The sequence below is a fragment of the Narcine bancroftii genome, chromosome 5 (genome assembly GCF_036971445.1).
Source record: "Narcine bancroftii isolate sNarBan1 chromosome 5, sNarBan1.hap1, whole genome shotgun sequence".
NCBI lineage: Eukaryota > Metazoa > Chordata > Chondrichthyes > Torpediniformes > Narcinidae > Narcine > Narcine bancroftii.
Genome location: NC_091473.1, coordinates 41,846,653 through 41,864,543, shown reverse-complemented (window position 1 = coordinate 41,864,543; position 17,891 = coordinate 41,846,653). Strand labels below are relative to the sequence as shown.

Genomic DNA, 17,891 nt, shown 5'->3' with positions numbered 1-17,891 from the left:
AGGTCGCCCTCATTCTTCTGAACTCCAAGGAGTACAGACCAGTTCTCATATACCAGGAATCATCCAGGAGCAAACCATAAGCAACAAAAATGTTGTGCAATTTAAAATAAACATAACGAAGCTGATATGAAACTAATCTAAGCGCCATAAAGGATTCACTGTCTGATTAAAAGTAGCTGTAATTCTGGCTAAATGTTGGGCATGGTTACTGTGGCAACAAAGGTGTGGAAGGACAGTGAAGGACAAAATGAATCACCGGAGGCTGCACAGCCTTTTAAGATACAGACACTGTGCAGTGAGCAAGGGCATTTCATTTCAATCAATTTAGTTTATTTTCTTTCCTTCAAGACATTAAATTCATGCTTAATTGCAGGTTCATCTGCATCTCTTGGTCTCTGTACCTTGCCTAAGTGCCAATTAATGTGAACTATAAAGGAATGGAAGATCATTAAATTATAGAAGCATTGCACTTGAACCCAATCCCAAATGCACAGACACATATACAAGCATACCCTGATAATTCATTTTCAAAACTAGAATTAGAAAATGCTTCTCACACTCAACAGATCAGGCAGCATCTATGGAAAGAGAAAAAAGTTGATAACGCAGTTCTAAAATTCTTCATCAGAACGACATATGTTAACCCTCCCTCCTTTCACAGATGCAGCTGAACATATTGATACTTTTATTTCAGTCTCCCAGTTTTGTTTTCTCAATAACTTGTCAAATTTACCCTTTCCTAAAATGTCTCTCAATGCAAATAGTTTTCAAACTGAGAAACAGAATATGGCCCACAAGCCCATGACACCCAATTACAATCATAGAATATTACAGCACAGAAACAGGCCCCTTCAGCCATCTAGTTTGTGCCAAACTATTTTTTTTTGCTTTGTCCCACTGACCTACACCCAGTCCATAGCCCTCCATATCTCTCCCATCCATGTACGTCCAAATTCTTCTTAAATGTTAAAATTCAGCTGGCAGCTCGTTCTACACTCCCACCACTCTCTGTGTGAAGAGATTCCTTCTCAAGTTCCCCCTAAACTTTTCCCCTTTCACTCTTAACCTGTGCCCTCTGATTTGTATCTCATTTACCCTCATAATTTTAAATGTCTATCAAATCTCCCCACATTCTTTTATGTTCCAGTAAATAAAGTCGTAACTTGTTTAACTTTTCCCTGTAACTCAGTCCCTGAAGTCCGAACAAATGTTCACCTACACATACTTCTGTCACCTGTCCTGTCTCGTTCCCTAAAAAGAGGTCCAGTATTGGATTCTCGCTAGTTAGTACCTCCATATATTGATCTTGAAAACTTTCCTGAACTCGCGATAAACTCCAAGCCATCCAGCCCTTTTACAGTATGGGAGTTCCAGTCAATGTGTGGAAAATTGAAATCCCCTACTATCACAACCTTATGTTTCTTGCAGATATCTGCTATCTCTCTACAGAATAATAACTTGCAAAGTTTGCAAGTTAACATGGTGGTTACTGCAGCATTGTCACAGAGCAAGCAATCGGGACCGGGGTTCAAATTCCTGCACTGCCCTGCATCTGAGTGGGTTTTCCCCAGGGGTCCAGTTTCCCCCCATCGTTCAAAAACATACCTGGAGTTGTAGATCAATTGGGGTATTTGTGCGAAATGTAAAAACAATTACATTTGTCTAAATTTAAAAAAATACATGCCTAGATCAAGTTAGATCCAGTAAAATTCTGCCTCAAATAAGATTTTCTGATTTTTAAAAAAAAAGATTTGTTACTTTTATGGGCCATGAGCATCGCTGTCAAAGACAGCATTTCTTGTTCTTTCTCATTGCCCATAATGTGACTTGTTTGCTAAACTAGCCATGCACAACAGGGACTCCACACAGCCTCCCCACCACCACCTTCTGGGATCCACTACACATTTAAGTAAAAGCCTTGCTTTCTTTTCACCTCAAGTAACATAAATATTTTTAATGTTTTTTTTTTATGTGGTTAGTAGAAGTACAGAAGAAACCAAAAAACTAAAACTTGTCTGCTTCACAGGGAAAGGGATCGTAAGCTTTGAGCTGAGTCTAGGGGGTGGGGGTGGGGTATAGTCAAAAAAGGGTTGAGAATGGCTGCGGTAAACCACTCAAGTCAGCTACATCCTGGCCATACCAAGGAAGGACAGCAGATTTTCTCTATTAAATACTTGCAACAGCCCTGTAGTTTCCATAACACCAAATAAATTTAAATTCTACAGCTTAGGTGCATGGATTACTAGTTCACTGACTTAATCATTGTACCACTATAAGATTGACTATGGTTAGATCAGATTTTCTGAACATAAAACAGCATATATTTTCTAATTTCATATATTTATTTGTGCTTTCCTCCTCCATACCTAAAGTTCAAAGTTCAGGTTTATTGTCAGAGTGCATAGATGACATCATATACAACCCTGAGATTCTTTTTACTATGACTGAGGCAGAATTACCACTTATTGGTAGTGAAAAAAAAACTGTGCAAGATACTTACATATGTAAGCAAATAAAGAAACATAAATAAACTGACTGTGCAGTGCAGAGAGGAAAACAAATCAATAAAATGCAAAAGTAAGAGTCCTTCAATGAGTCTGATTGAGTTTTTTGTTGAGGAGATTGATGGTGGAGGGGGAGCAACTATTCTTGAACCTGGTTGTGCGAGTTCTGTGGCATCTATACCTCTTTCCTGATGGTCGTAGCAAGAACAGACCACGTGCTGGATTCTTGATGACTGCTGCTGCTCTCCGACTCCAGCATTCCCTGTAGATGGTTCTCAAAGGTGGGAAGGGTTTTGCCTGTGGTGACCTGGCTCTGTCCACTATCTTTTGGAGAGATTTCTGCTCAGGATTATTGGCGTCCCCATACCAGGCCGTGGTGCAACTGGTCAGCACACTTTCCACCACACATCTGTAGAAATTTGCCAGGGTTTCCGATATCATACCAAACCTCTTCAGACTCGTTCACAAATGACTTTATATTATTCAGTAATTATTTTAATTATTAATTTAAGCTCCCCTGCCTTCCACTCTTACTTTTTGTTATCTCCTCTCAGTTTCTCTACTTCCTAAAACTTGCTTTACCTTTAACTTTTCTTAGTTCTAAGGAAAGATTAAACCAGAGGTTAAACATTTCTCTCTCCAAAATGTTGCCAAACCACTTTTCCAAAGTACGGAAGTTTGCATATGGATTAAATCTTCTAATTGTTGATCTTCCACAACTTTATATTTGTGCATAGGAGGAGAAATTACTTGGAAAAGAACTTAAATAGAAACATTTCAGAATTGAGGCACTACACCAGCATATCTGAATAGAAAGAAATTCTGTGCCTTCCCAATGTACAATACCCAGAGAGCAATGAATGGAGCTACTGCATGGTGAATCAAGGATGATAGGGAACAAGAATTTAGAAGCAACATCTGATCACAATGGGTGGTATATGAAAGGACAGGAAATTGAAGCTGCAGCGAGTTTGTTGTTTGGACCTGCAGCCAAAGAATGCAGTGAATGTTTTCAAGGAATACTCAGCAAGGCCAACCTCAATTTCAGCCTGTGAGAGATAGCTACATCTCAGCTTCTGAAGCATCTTTTTGGGGCTTACATTTCCAGTATAACATATGCAAAAGAACTACTCAGAAGAACATGTGAATTTGGTCATTTTCAAAGACCACAAAACTTGAGCTGTTCCTCCACATTTTTGACCTTCATCAGTTCACACAGAACTCTGAATGTGGAGGATTACATCTGGAACTCAGGTTAAAAAAAAATTACATTTCTGCATCCTTAATATTAACTTGACAGCTCTCTTACAATGCTTTTGGCACCTTTGCAATAAGCATATCTTTAGAACCAACTACTGACACACTGGTAAGCAACATCATGATTACTCAGCAGAAAGTTGGTTTTGTATTCCAAGCTTCAGAAATTTCAAACCTGATGCACATTTGCTAGGAACAACTTTTACCTTTGATTTTCACATATTGATAATCAGGGCTGACACAAATAGCAAGGTTGCTAGGCAAGGTCCATGGTGTTGTTGTCCAAGCAACCAATGAAACATTTTCCTCTTCCTCCAGTGGAAAGGTCACAATGACAGAAGGATCTTGAACATCCTAGAAACATTATAACAAGACAAACTATCAACCTTTCCAAAGTCAATTAATCAGATATTAAAGTGCAGTTTAGTTGTATATGTTGGTGGACACAAAAGGAAGTGATCAAATCCTTGTCAAATTTACAGTTTTTACAATTGAATGGCCTGTGAATAATTATTAAAAATTACTGTGTGGATATTCAATATATTTTTTGAAAAAATGTTAAAAGTTAAATAATTTGATATTAATATTACAAAGCTCAGAAATAAAATCCATAACATGTCCAATGAGACTGGAAACATGGCACCATGAAGAATTGAATGAATGTAAAAGAATGAATCCCAATGGATTGTTTACTCCTGAGAAATATTAACTGGCTTCCAAAATTATATATCCTACATATTCAGAATAAAAGCTGTTCTAATTTATCATACCTTGATTAGTTGTGTCACAGTAATTTATCTTAAAATTCAGGGCATTTCATCTTATAGCTACACAATTACTTCACTACATTTTGATCTGAATCTGTAAAGATCATAATATGAAGACAACTGTGTTGCTTGTGAAAGAGAGAATTAATTATCCACCAATAGAGACAAGTAAATGGATATTTTTCTTCAAAAATTTTTTTCTCCTGGATTCTGGAGGTAAATTTATGAAAGATTCCCATTCACCCGGAAAGGATGACACAAAAATTGAGGGGTTTTAGCTATTGGTAGCTATATGTGGTATGTGTTGTCATTGTAACAAATTTTCAAAGTGCTCTGCACAAATTTCATCAATCCATTTTCACAACACCGGTCTGTGAGGAGCTGAAATAACTGCTGTCAGTATACTTGGCTGCAACCGTCTATCATATCTGAATATACATACCAACAAAGTACCTTTTAACAATGACAAAATATCCACAGCATCTGAGCCAAATTAGGTTTGTAATTTGCATTTAATATTGAGCCAGAGGATGCAATGAACCCTCCTTCACTCTGGGGGAAAAATAAATTCTCTGAGTGGAGATTAATTCATCAAATGTTTCACCAAACAGTTGCACTGTGCCATTTCCTATTGATTTGCATTTGTTCCAGAACCAAAATCGATTAAAATCACTCTGGATCGAGTCTTGGAGTGCCACAACTAAAACAATACTGATACAACTATTGTAAATAATTTAAATCTTATATGTCACCTTATAATTTTGATGTGCTTCGAAGTTAGAAAGCGGAGTGTTGCATGCAGTTGAAAATGGCATGACTTTCACTCCTCGGTAGACAAATCCTTTATCATACAGCTGTTTAAACACCCACCTGAAAGAAAAAAAAAGTCATACAGCACAGAACAATTCCTTTAGCTCAACTCATCCATGCTGATCAAGTTGGCCTTCTGGGATAATCCCATTTGCCTGAATTACTGTATCCTTCTCAGCCCTTCCTGTCCATAAATCTGTCCAAATGTCTTTTGAAAACGAAAAAGGGGCCCACTTCTACAGTTTCCTCTGGCAGCTTGCTCCAGATACAGAACACCTTTTGAGTGAAAAAAAAGTTAGCCTTCAGGTCCCTCTTGAATCTCTCCCCGCTCCCCTTAAATATATGCCTGCTAGTTCCAGAAATGCCCTCTCTGAAAAAAGGCTATTAGCATTCACTGTATCCATCCCCTTCATCAATTTATAAACCTCTGTAAGGTCACCCCTCAGACTCCTTTACTTGAGGGAATAAAGTCTCTATCCATCCTCTCCATATAATTTAAGCCTTTTAATCCTGCCAACATCCTGATGTAAACTTTTTTTGGTTGTGGGCCATGTACAGAAAAATGTAAGGAGTCAAGGAACAAACAATATTAAGCCTGGTAATTTTCAATCAGTTGCACTGCATGAAAGATTGTGTCTTTACACCAGAGAACCCCTGTGCCCTCAAATTCATTTTCTATCAAAATAACTATACAACACTACTGAATGGTTTAACTGTTGGCATGACAATAGTTTACTGATGCGCTGACATATTACAGAAAGCATTTCCGTATCTACTGCTCTTAAATTTAATTTAAATTAATACAATAAAACTTTCATTCAAAAAGCAGTGCAAAATAAAAAAGGCTACAAAATAAGAACAGGAGAAAAGATCAAGAAAGAGACAAAAGCAGTCTCCAACATTCTGCACAACTCTCAGTGAATTCAATTCATGACTTTGCAAATCAAACAAACATACTACCCCTTGACTTTTATGAAAAAAGTATTAATTTTCCCACCATGTCTGAAATTTTAATCACTCTCTTATTATTTTCGGTTCCACCATGTTTAATTAATTGAGGTAAATATTATTTTAAACTAAGGTAAACATTTTCATCAATGAATAACGTTCCATTGATCAGTCTAGTAGTTGTTCAAAATGGCAGCAGCATCTAGTGTTGAAACAAAGAAATGCAAGTACATACAGTGAAGTTGATTGTTAGAGGTCATGTTCTAACAGGCTAAATTCCATTTTTTTAAAAATTCATCCTGGGCCACTTAAAAATGGGCAACAGGTCACTGTTGACCCAGGGGCCATAGTTTGACCACCCCTGGTTTGAAGGGATATGGGCCAAATGCAGGCAAATAGAACCAGCTTAAGAAGGCACTTTGGTGGGCATGGATGAGTTGGGGTGAAGAGCCCATTACATTTCCTTGTTATGTAACTATAAATCTAAAACCTAATGGAATAATTCTCAAGTTAAATGCACAATCAAAATAAAAATCTGGTTGAAAGTAGCTAATTTACATGGAAGTATTTCACCATTTCTTTTAAATTAATTTATGAGATTGGAAGATGTGAGTATACAAGATGATACTAATTACTCTTCCTTAACTGGAAAAGATGGTAGTAAACCACCTTTGAGAAATGCAATAATGAATGGTCACAGTATTGTTTAATCGGAAATTCCAACATTTACAAATCAGAAACATTTATTTATAACACAATATGATGCAATGCACGAAGAGTTGCAATGTTGTTCCCATTCTTTTAAGTGCAAGAGTATGTAAATTAAAGTGCTGTTGTCAAAGAAGCAAAGGAGCTGTGTCAAATTGCTGAAATATATTTTGAAGATGGTATATATTGCATCCACGGGTGAAAATAGTGGAAAATTGTATGTTTAGAGTGGTGGATGGAGAGCCAAACAAATTAAATACTATAACTTGGGTTGTGTAAAGATTTCTTAATCACCCAATGCTTAAATGTTGTCTAGGTTTTGTCCTGGTTTGTCATTACATGATTTACAAACTGACCCAAATGTTGCACATCAGCAAATCTTCCCAGAAAAGATGGAGGAAAAACAATTCAGCCCGGGAGTTTGAACTGAGGAACTTGCAGAGTTCCACAGGTAATTTATTAGTTTATAACAACCTTCTTAAGAGCTATACATGATTTCCGCCAGTGGAAAACAAAATCTCTCCAACCCACCTGTCTTGCCATTGCCTTCATATTTAACTATGGCTCCATAATGACATGCTCAGTCAAATGTTGACCTGCTGTCAAGGCAGATACTACCATTTAATTGAAGTGGTGTTATTGGTGGAACTCAACAAGATTCAGATGAATCAGATATGATCTTGTTTAACACACAAAATTCTTACAGGACTTAATGAGCAGATGGATTTGTATGGTTTCCCCTGGTAATCATAGCATCAACTTAAAGGGCTGGCCATTCAGGATTGAGAAGAAAAAAACTACACCAAAAAGAGTTGTGAAACTTTGTAATTCTCTACTCAGGAGGGCTTGTGAAACACCAGTCAATTGGTATTTTTATATCAGTGGTTCTCAACCTTTTTCTTTCCACTCACATACCACTTTAAGTAATCCTTATGCCATAGGTGCTCTGTGATTAGTAAGGGATTGCTTAAGATGGCATGTGGATAGAAAGAAAAAGGTTGAAAACCACTATTTTAATACCTAATTGACTCGTTGTGTGCCAAGTTTCATAACTCCAAAGGAAATAGAACAATGACAATTTTTCTCAGGCAAAATATTTCAATAACAATTGGGTCTAGAGCAGTGGTTTGTTCTCAATCTTCCCTTCCCACTCACATACCACCTTAAGCAATCCCTTACTAATAACAAAGCACCCATGGCATAGGGATTACTTAAAGTGATATGTAAGTGGAAAGAAAAAGGTTGAGAATCACTGGTTTAAATAGAAATAGTTGTCATTTTAAATATGAAGTCAATCATGGAATATAGGATTAGTGAAGTAAAACATCTGGCAAGATCTGAATGAATAGCAGAGCAGACGCACAGGACTAACAGGCCCACTTCTTTCATTTCTTGTGTTATTATGTTCAGTCCAACTGTTTCTGGAATCACAGAGCAAATTGAATTAGCTGATGACTGGCTTGCATGATGATAGGAGTCTCAGTAGCACAATTAAATTTATTTGGCAAAAATGTAAGTAATCAAGAGTAGTTCCCTCAAATCCTCACAACAGCTCATAATTTGTTGATCAACTGACAGTGGCACTGTCATTATAGTAATCTAGAGAATTCAACTAACTAACAGCAGCAGATGCACAATTTAAAATCAATTAATTAAACAATCCAATAATCTTATATCAGTGCAACTACCAGAATGCCCTTAGAGTTGCTGGTTTACAAATACCCTTTTATCAGGAAATCTTCCATCTCAAACAGCTCTGTATTTCCTGCAAGTCCAGACTTTCAGCCACACGGCTGATCTTAATTGCAATTGATCAAGCCTTGAAACTGGGAGAAATTAGTGCAGGCAATAAATGGTAATATTGCTTGCAATTTACACAATATCCAATTAACAAAAACTCCTATTGGGTACATCAAAATCCATCTTTTCCAAACCTACTCTGGTACAGGTACCTCTCCTCAACTCTTACTCAATTACATTCACAAATTTATTTGTGCTATTTCCTGCACCAACTCTATTCTCAAATATCACTCACTTGCCTCTGTACCCATCCATCCTTCCTACAACCTGTCTCCCATTGCCTACCATACTTCACCCCATCCTCAGGCTCCCTAGAAGCTACTGGCGTATTTCACTCCTCTCTCTCTTCATATTAGCTATTTTCCCTTTCCTCTCTCAGATTTGATGCAGTTTCTTGACCTACATCATCAACAATTTTTTTCCTCACTCCCACAGACGATGCTTGCTTCTCTGATTTCCTTCAGCAGTTTATCTTTTTGCTTCAGATTCTACCATCTGCAATCTCTTGGATCAAAAACTGCAGATTTCAGCTTTATAGGATCTACAATGCCACCTTGTGGAAATCTCTGAAAGCACATGTCCATTAGTTTCTGGTGGTTTCCAAATCATTCTGGAGACAATTATTCTGTATGTTAAGAACATGTTGGAGATATTGGAAGGTTTGGAGCCCTTATATGGATTATTTGGATTTGAAATTTTAAAGATTTAAACCTCGTTGTGGCAGGGTTTCCCCATCACAAGGTTTGGTTATTGTTCTTTTTGGATATTTCTCCTCATCTTCTTTCTTCTTTTAGGGGTTAGTGCGGTTATAGATAAGGGTTGGGACGTTGGAAGGGGGGTAATGTTAGTATAAGGGGATAGGAGCAGATTAGAGGGGTTTTTATATAAACCATGTTGGTTTTGAAGGAATATTTTGTATTAGTAACCATGTAATCATGATTGTTTAAATTTTAAATAAAATATCTTGAAAAAACATGGAGATATTTTCTTTTCTTTCTCCTCTCCCAAAATATCATATCCTTGCTCAACCAAGCATCTTGCTCTCCCCACCATCGAGAAAATCTACACGGAATGCTGCCATCAGAAGGCAGCAGCAATCATCAAGGATCCACACTACCCAAAACATGGCCTGTTCTTGCTGCTATCATCAGGACAGACTCGTACCACTGGGTTCAGGAACAGTTGTATCCCTCCACCATCAGACTCCTCAACAAAAGACTCTATCATAGACTAATTTAAAGACTCTTGCTTTGCACATTATTTATTACTGAATATTTTTTCTTTATTGCACAGTTTGTTTACATTTCTTTGCTTACATTTCTCTTTTTTGTATATGCTTCTTTTGTTGAACACAGTTCTTTTGCTCTACCGTTAAGTAGAAATTCTACCTGGGCTGCAGAAAAAGAATCTCAGGGTGTATGTGGTACCATGTGTGTACCCTGACAATAAATCTGAACATTTTCACATCAAATAATAGACTGCGACAGATAAATTTCCCATCTATTCACTGTTAATGGTAAATTACTAAATCTATAGTCACTCATCTCACTTTCTTTATTCCGTTTTTCAGGATCTGGGCATTGATGGCAGTACTTATTGCCCATATCTATTTGCCCTTGAGAAAGTGGTGGCAAGTCATCTTCCCGAATCATTGGAGCCTTTGTGAAGATACTCTCAAAGTTGTTTGGGAACTAGTTCCACAATTCAGAAGCAGCAACAATGAAAGAATTATGATAATTACTCTGTCAGGATGGGGAACCTGCAGGTGACAGTATTACCTTCTGCCCTTGTCCTATTTGATGTAGCATTACTGTCAAGAGTAGCCTGGGCAATTAACTAACATAAACTGTGTAGAAATACACACTGTAACCATTGTGCATTAATAGCAAATAGAATACATATTTAGGTGCTTGGCACATCCAGGCAATTGGAAATATTCCACCATGTTTCTAATGTATGCCTTACAGATAGTGAAAAATTGTAGAGTGTCAGGCAATGAAACACCACTGGATACCTCACCTTTCACCTGCTTTATATAACTAATTCAGTTGAGTTTCTGATCTATTGTGATCCCTGGGATGTTGATAGTAAAAACACACGAATGCTGAAGAAACCCAGCAGGTCTCGCACCGTCCATAGGAGGTGAAGATATATAATCAACATTTCGGGCCTGAGCCCTTCTTCAAGGAATATTTGACCTGATGTCTTTCAACTTCATGTCGTCTACAATCAATGTTCATAACTCCAAGGGCTAATCCCTCCCACCTCTCTACTACGAATCCCTGCTTTTGGTGGACTTGAGGTGCTGGTGGAACAGGGCCTACCCATTTATTGCAGGAGACATTGCTTGTAAGATTCTATGAGTACATTAGGTTGGTGCTCAACTCATCCAAGGAATATCTTTCCCCATTTATAGAACAGTCCCCTGATGATAGTGATGAGAAGTTTGCATGTTTGACTAGGCTGGGAATTACTTTGTTGTGTCCAAATTTTGTACCTAAGCCATTGCTAGGTGGTTCATATAGTTTTATTCTCTGTTAAAATGTAGCACCAAACACAAAATTAAATGACTTTCTAAAGCATTTAAGAACCAACGACAAGGAATGGGTCACAGTGCACACATAGGGTATAATAGCTAATGAACAAAGTACAAAAGAACAAAGTGAACTCTGTTAGTTTGAACAACCCTCCAGAAGGTTTTTGTACTCATTAGGTTAGCATGGCAGTTAGCACAACTATTACAGCATGACCGACCCAGGTTCGAATCCAGTGCTGTGTGTAAGGAGTTTGTATGTTCAGTGTCTGCGTAGGTTTCCTCCCGATGCGTCGCTCATTCTGAAGATGTTCGGGGCTAGTTGCCGGGTGTACTTGGGCGGCATGGGCTTGTGGGCTGCAAGGACCTGTTAGTGTGCTGGATCTCTCTTTTTAAATTTTAAATTTTGAAGACCATCTTTTGTTTCCAAATTAAATTCTACAGTTTCTAGAATGAGTTTGTTAATCTAAGACTCTGGATTATTAATCGGGGTATTTAACCACTACACCACCATCATAAGATGAAACAACCAATCATATTAGGACTGGGCATTAAATCGGGACTGATTGCTGAGTAATTTCTGACTTACCAATTGTGGAAAAATAAAAAGTTATACTTGTTTTCTTTTAAACAATATACTCTTCTCAATGAATATAATAAAACACTTAACTAAATTGACTAGGTTATTCACAATGTCTACAGTGTCAAACTAAGAAAATAAAGACCAAAAGGACAACCTCAAATATAAAAACTGTCAAATGCAACTTTTTCACTCCGGTTCTCACTGTCAAAATGACGAGCCTCATCCAAAGGAAAGGTTGCCTTACAATCAATATAAACAGCACATCTACTCACTGATATGATATTTTTCCTCACACATGAGAAATATTTCTTGAAACAGCTTACTGACATTGCAATCCACAAAAAAATATAACTCAACTTGTTACAAAATGGCTAAACTAAATGAAGTACATGAACACAAAAAAGCCTTATGATCCACATGGTCCCTGCCAGACATCATACCCTGGAGAGACTTCCATTTACATTTCTTTAATCACGGCATGATAACCTACAATTCTTTTCTTCAAATAATGATCTTTGCATTCTCTAAATAAATACATCTGGTTTACCTTCATTTCACTGTTTGAGGCCATTCCATATTATAATCATTTTTGGGTTCTGCTGAATTCTTTACTGCATTTATTTGCAGCTCTCTTTGGCTTTTAACCTCTAGTTGTGACAACTTCCCCACCTCTCTCTCCCTCTCCACTGCCACTTCTCACCAACTTTCAATCAGGAACATTTTCTCCACATGAACTCAAAATTTTAGAAATTTCTCATTGAATCATTCTGCAGCCATTTTCTTTCCAATAGTGAGAGCGTGGTCAGTCAATCACTTGAATTGGCATAAATGTGAAGGATGATCGAGTAACCCAAGAGACTAGTGAGATCCTTGCTCTGTCCAGCAGAGGGAGTGAGAGTAGGAATACAAGAACAATGCAAAGACACCAATGCACCAGGAAAGAAAGGCACAGTTTTCAAAATGAAGACACTTCAAAGGAACAAGTGGTAAAAGTTGTCACACTTCTAATTCTTTCTGCCATTTTGACAGTTTGTCCTATCTGCTGAATTTTCCCAGTAGTTTCTTGTTTTATTTCTAATTTTCAGCATCTGCAATATTTCTTATTTTCTCATACTTCCCAGTTTAGCCTTCTAGTCACAGAACAGAAGAAAACAAGAAATTAGAGCGAGAGTACATCATCAGGCCCCACCGTTTCATCTGATCCACGCTGGTCTCAACTTCTCTTCTGTGGCATTTCTCCACCTCCCTCAGATTTCAGATTTATTGTCAGAGAACAAAAATGACATCACATAGAACCCTGAGATTCCCTTTTCCTGTGGGTTTGGCAGAATTACCACTATTTGGTAGTGCAAAAAATAAACTGTGCATGGTGTAAAGCATGTAAACTAAGAACTGTAAATGGATAATGAATGTAAACAAACTGACTGTGGCTTTATTACATGGTGCATAGATGTCTTTGCATTGTGTTCCTGTATTTCTACTCTTACTCCACTTGCAATGATCCAGCTTTTACCACCCACTGGAGCATACAATTCTAGAGATTAACCACTCTTTACGAGAAGCAATTTGATTGAATAGCAGATTTAAATGTCTGAGATGCTTTTGTTCAAGAGTCACAAACGAGTGAAGACATTCCAACATTGGTCATGCCAAGCCTTCTTACCTTCTTATAATCTTATATGTTTGTCATTCTTTAAAACTCCAAGGAGAACAGACTTGCACAGAAATGGGCCCTTTGATCAAGGAGCCCTTTGGCCATAATGACCTATCTGTCCATTTGCACTAATCCCATTTGCTTACATACGTCTGAATCCTTCTAATCATTGCCTGCTTCAAGATCCCTTAAATGTACTGTGACAAAATATAGATATGTTTTTAGGAGATAAATTGGGGCAGGTATATTAGTGTAGGTCACATACAAACACTTTAAAATAGATCTTATTTAAAATACTGGAGCTCTGCTAATGCTAGACTTGTCAGGGCCTCAGAGCCTTTGCAAAAGCTTTGGAGAGTGCCCAAGAGACTTCACTAATAGATTGTTGTTTACAAAAAGGCAACAGAAAGAGCTTTTCAGAGCTGTAGAGAGTCTGGATGGGAACTTGCTGTTCTAGGAGGGTCATATTGTTTTGCACGCAGAGAGAGTAAAACAGGGTGTGAGTGTGTGAGTGAGAGAGAGCAGAGAGAGAGAAATCAGTTCTACAGTGTTATAGTCACCAGCAGCAGCTGGGACTGGAACAGGACAAGCTGGCAAGCTTGTGGAAAACCACATTTGGAAGAACGGTTGTGAGTGCCTGGTCAAAGCCCTTGTGGTTCTTGCAAGAGGAGGACTGGCTGTCTAATGTTTCACTTGGAATAAGAAAAAGAAAGAGGTTATCATTTGGAGAACCCTGAGGGGGGAAGTTTCAACAGCAAGTAGATGATTAAAAAGGAATCAATTGTGGGTGTCCAATGTACAACAACTCTCTCTCTCTCTCTCTGAAAACCGACAAGAACCTTCCTGAGTGGTAACTATTTATCTTCCAAGCACCAAAGCCTGGTGAACTTTATAAATGTTAAATTCTGTGCACAGAATAAGAATTGCCTGCAACCAGTGAACTTGGAGGAAAGAGAAGTGAGATTGGACTGTGAATCAAAGAACTTTTCTGAACTTACACACACATTACATACACGTGTACTTAGAATTAGAAGGGGGTTAAGTTAGGTTAGTTAAGTCAATAGTGATAAGTTAAAGTGTGATGCTATTTTTAGGTTTAAAGATAATCAAAAGTTATTTTTGTTTAAGTAACCATTTGTCTTGGTGAATATTTATTGCTGCAGGATTTTGGGGTCCTCTGGGCTCGTAACAATACCACTTTATTTGACACCATCTTTCGCAGCAAGTATCAGATGTTAACCATTGTGTGAAAAAGTTTCTCTTTAAATCTCCTTTAAAATTTCTTCCTCTCACAAAGCTATGCCCTCTTGGTTTTAAAAACCCCCATCATGGGGAAAAAAAAAGAGAAATTCTACCTACTTGATGCCCTATACAATTTTATCTAGCTCCGTCAGGTCATTCTGCAACCTCCTTTGCTCTGGGGAAAATAAACACGGCCTATCCAACTCTTTCCATAACTATAATCTCCTCCATCCTTTCTACAGCCACATCATTTTTATGCCCAGAACAGCACACAATTCTCTTTGCAGCCTAACCAACATTTTGTACAGTTCCAACCTCTTTTTTTTAAATTCTATGAGCAAAATGGAAACTACTAGAGGAACTCAATGAGTTAGACACAGCTTATGTGGAAGGAAATAGACAGTTGGTTCTTATTAAGGCAAGCATACCATGTCTCTTCCTCACTATCCTATCTGCAGATATTGCCACTTTCAATGGACATCTGTTACAACACCCACCTTGTTCATCAATGCTCCTTGGTGACATACCACTTATTGCAAATGTCCTACTTCTATTTGACCCAAAATGCATCACTTCACACAAATAAACATTAAATTCTATCTGACAATACTCTTCCTGATTTTATATTTGACCTACGTTCGGTTGTAGCCTTAGAGAACAGAAAATAAGAAAATACAAAGGCAAAAATAATGAAGTATTAGACAAAGCAATGAAGGTAGTAGGAGGAAGAGAGTATCCACACAGATGTCCAGATAAAAACCATTGCAGCCAATAGTCCAGGTTTTGCTGGCAAATATTAGCAATTCTACTATTAATAACTAATATTTACTTAGATAACTATGAGCACTTCTCAATATTGCTGCTGAACTCATTTCTGATTTCCAGAGAACACGCTGCCACTGGACTCCATGCAGAAACCAGCAGAAAAAAAGTTCAAGCTGACTCCCAAGCACTTGTGTTTCAAACCCAATAATAAGATTTTAACTGCTTGAGTTTAGTCTAATATCTAAATATTTAATAGTGTTTTAATTTATTTTAAATATTTTTAATAATTTTAATTTTCACTCTTAATTCGTCATTCAAAGATATTGACGAAATGGCAGCACTGAAACATGACAAACCGGAGGCAGAGCTTTATCATTTGTCAAGTATTTCTAGAGAAGTTTTGCTGGTGTGACTATTTCTGGTAGGACACATTTCAACAGTTTGGATATTTACTGCAATCTTAGCACGTTGATTCAGTTTTACTGATCCACAGAACTCATTGAGAATTCTGGGGAACAGGAGCAGTAATTGTAAGAAGAGAACCACACTAATGAAAATCCCAACCAGGAAATTTTTGATCACAGGAAGGCAATTATCAAATGTGGTCTTTTAGCCCTTTGAGAACAAATACATACTTGTTCCATTATGGTTCATGATACAAATATACAGATTGATAGTCAGAATTTATTGTCATGAACAAGTCCTGAAATTCAATGTTTTGTGGCAGGATCATAGTACAAACATTCATATTAAAACCATCTCACAACATTATTACAAAAAAATAAAAATAGTGCACGAAAAGTAAGCCAGTGTCTTCCATCCATTGATTATTCAGAAATCGGATGGCCGCAGGGAAGAAGCTATCCTTGTGCCTTTGAGTGCTCGTCTTTAGGCTCCTGTACCTTTTTCCCGACGCTAGCGGAGTGGCATGGCCCGGGAGGTAAGGGCCTTTGAGGTTGGAGGCTGCTTTTCTAAGATACCACTTCATGTAGATGTCCTCGATGGAGTGAAGTCTGGTGCCTTTGATGTTGCAGGCCGAGTTAACAACCCTCTGGAGTTTATTCTTGTCCTGAGACTTGGCGCATCCATACCAGGCAGTGATGCGATTGGCTAGAATCCTTTCCACGGTACACCTGTAGAAGTTTATGAGTGTCTTCGGTGACATACCAAATCTCCTCAGACACTTCACAAAGTATAGCTGCTGGTGTATACTTGTGAAGTCAACAAATGTTTAAAATTGGGGACATGGCCATACGAAGGACTTAGACAAATGTTTTGGTTGTGCTCTTCATGAAGAGTACTAAATAGATGGTCAGAACTTGAAAATTAAAAATGGATGAAATTAGCACAAAGAAACTAAGGTAGCCGAGAACAAAGATTGAAGAAGCTCCCATTCAACTGGGAACATTGGGTGAAAGTTTGAAAGGAAGTGGTGCAAAAATTGCGACAGGAATGGCAGAACCAGGTAAAACTGGGGAGTCGGGTCAAGAATTGATCATCATCCTGGAAAAAATGGATAATTTGACTAACCAATTCATAAGTGTTGAAACGGTTATGAGAAATATAACGGAGAAAATGACCAAAATAAAAGAGATTGTTGAAGACCTGATGGAGAGAATGGGTAAAGCAGAGAGTAAATTGACAAAAACGCATAGAAAACTTGAGGCTTTGGGAAAAAAAGCCAAAAAAAATGCGAGTTGGATAAACAAGGAGTGCTTGACAAAATTGACCGTATGGAAAACTTTAGTCAACGGAACAATGTCCAAATTATTGTACTAAAGGAAGGAATCGAGGAAAGAGACCTAGTGAACTTCTTTCAAAAATGGTTTCCACAAGTGTTGGGAGAAGACAAATTTGGAGAAAAAGTGCATATCGAGAGATCTCACTGAACACTTGGACCCAGAAGAGCCAGCGAACAGAGACCAAGACCAGTTAAGCTACCGAGAACGGGAGATAATTCTAGGAGCCCCATTACTCTAAGCAGAATAATACCCTGCCCGAGGTTGATCGTGAAAAGGAACTATTTTTTCAAGATTTTAGCCTGACCTTCATTAAACAAAGAAAGGAATTTGAAGATGTAAAAAGACAACTATGTGCTAAAAACTTGAAATACTCAATGATAATATCCTGTGACTTTTAGTGTTGAAGCAGCAGAAGGGAACTGGCAATTTTTCCAAAGAATGAGGTGGAAGGCTTTCTGAAAAGTTTGTTTAAAAAAAAGATTAAGGTGGCCATGGGAGAAGATTGTGAAAAAGTTGTAATTTTAAAAATTTTTGTTAAATCATCTTGTATTTATTGTTTAAAAGTATAGTGTATAGAA

The 17,891-nt window shown here is 37.7% G+C and overlaps 1 protein-coding gene across 3 annotated transcripts in view; it reads right to left on the bottom strand.

The window, feature by feature from the left end:
* The window catches only part of iars1 (isoleucyl-tRNA synthetase 1), a 177,456-nt gene that overhangs the window by 138,403 nt on the left and 21,162 nt on the right, over positions 1 to 17,891 (bottom strand). For all 3 annotated transcript variants that reach the window (XR_011357488.1, XM_069937263.1, XM_069937264.1), the window contains exons 6-7: positions 5,281 to 5,398; positions 3,968 to 4,115 (exon numbers count right to left, since the gene is read on the bottom strand). Coding sequence is in view for 2 of the 3 variants with exons in the window: in XM_069937263.1 (XP_069793364.1) it covers positions 3,968 to 4,115; positions 5,281 to 5,398 (266 nt within the window). In the remaining variant the exon portion in view is untranslated. The remainder of the gene's footprint in view (positions 1 to 3,967; positions 4,116 to 5,280; positions 5,399 to 17,891) is intronic.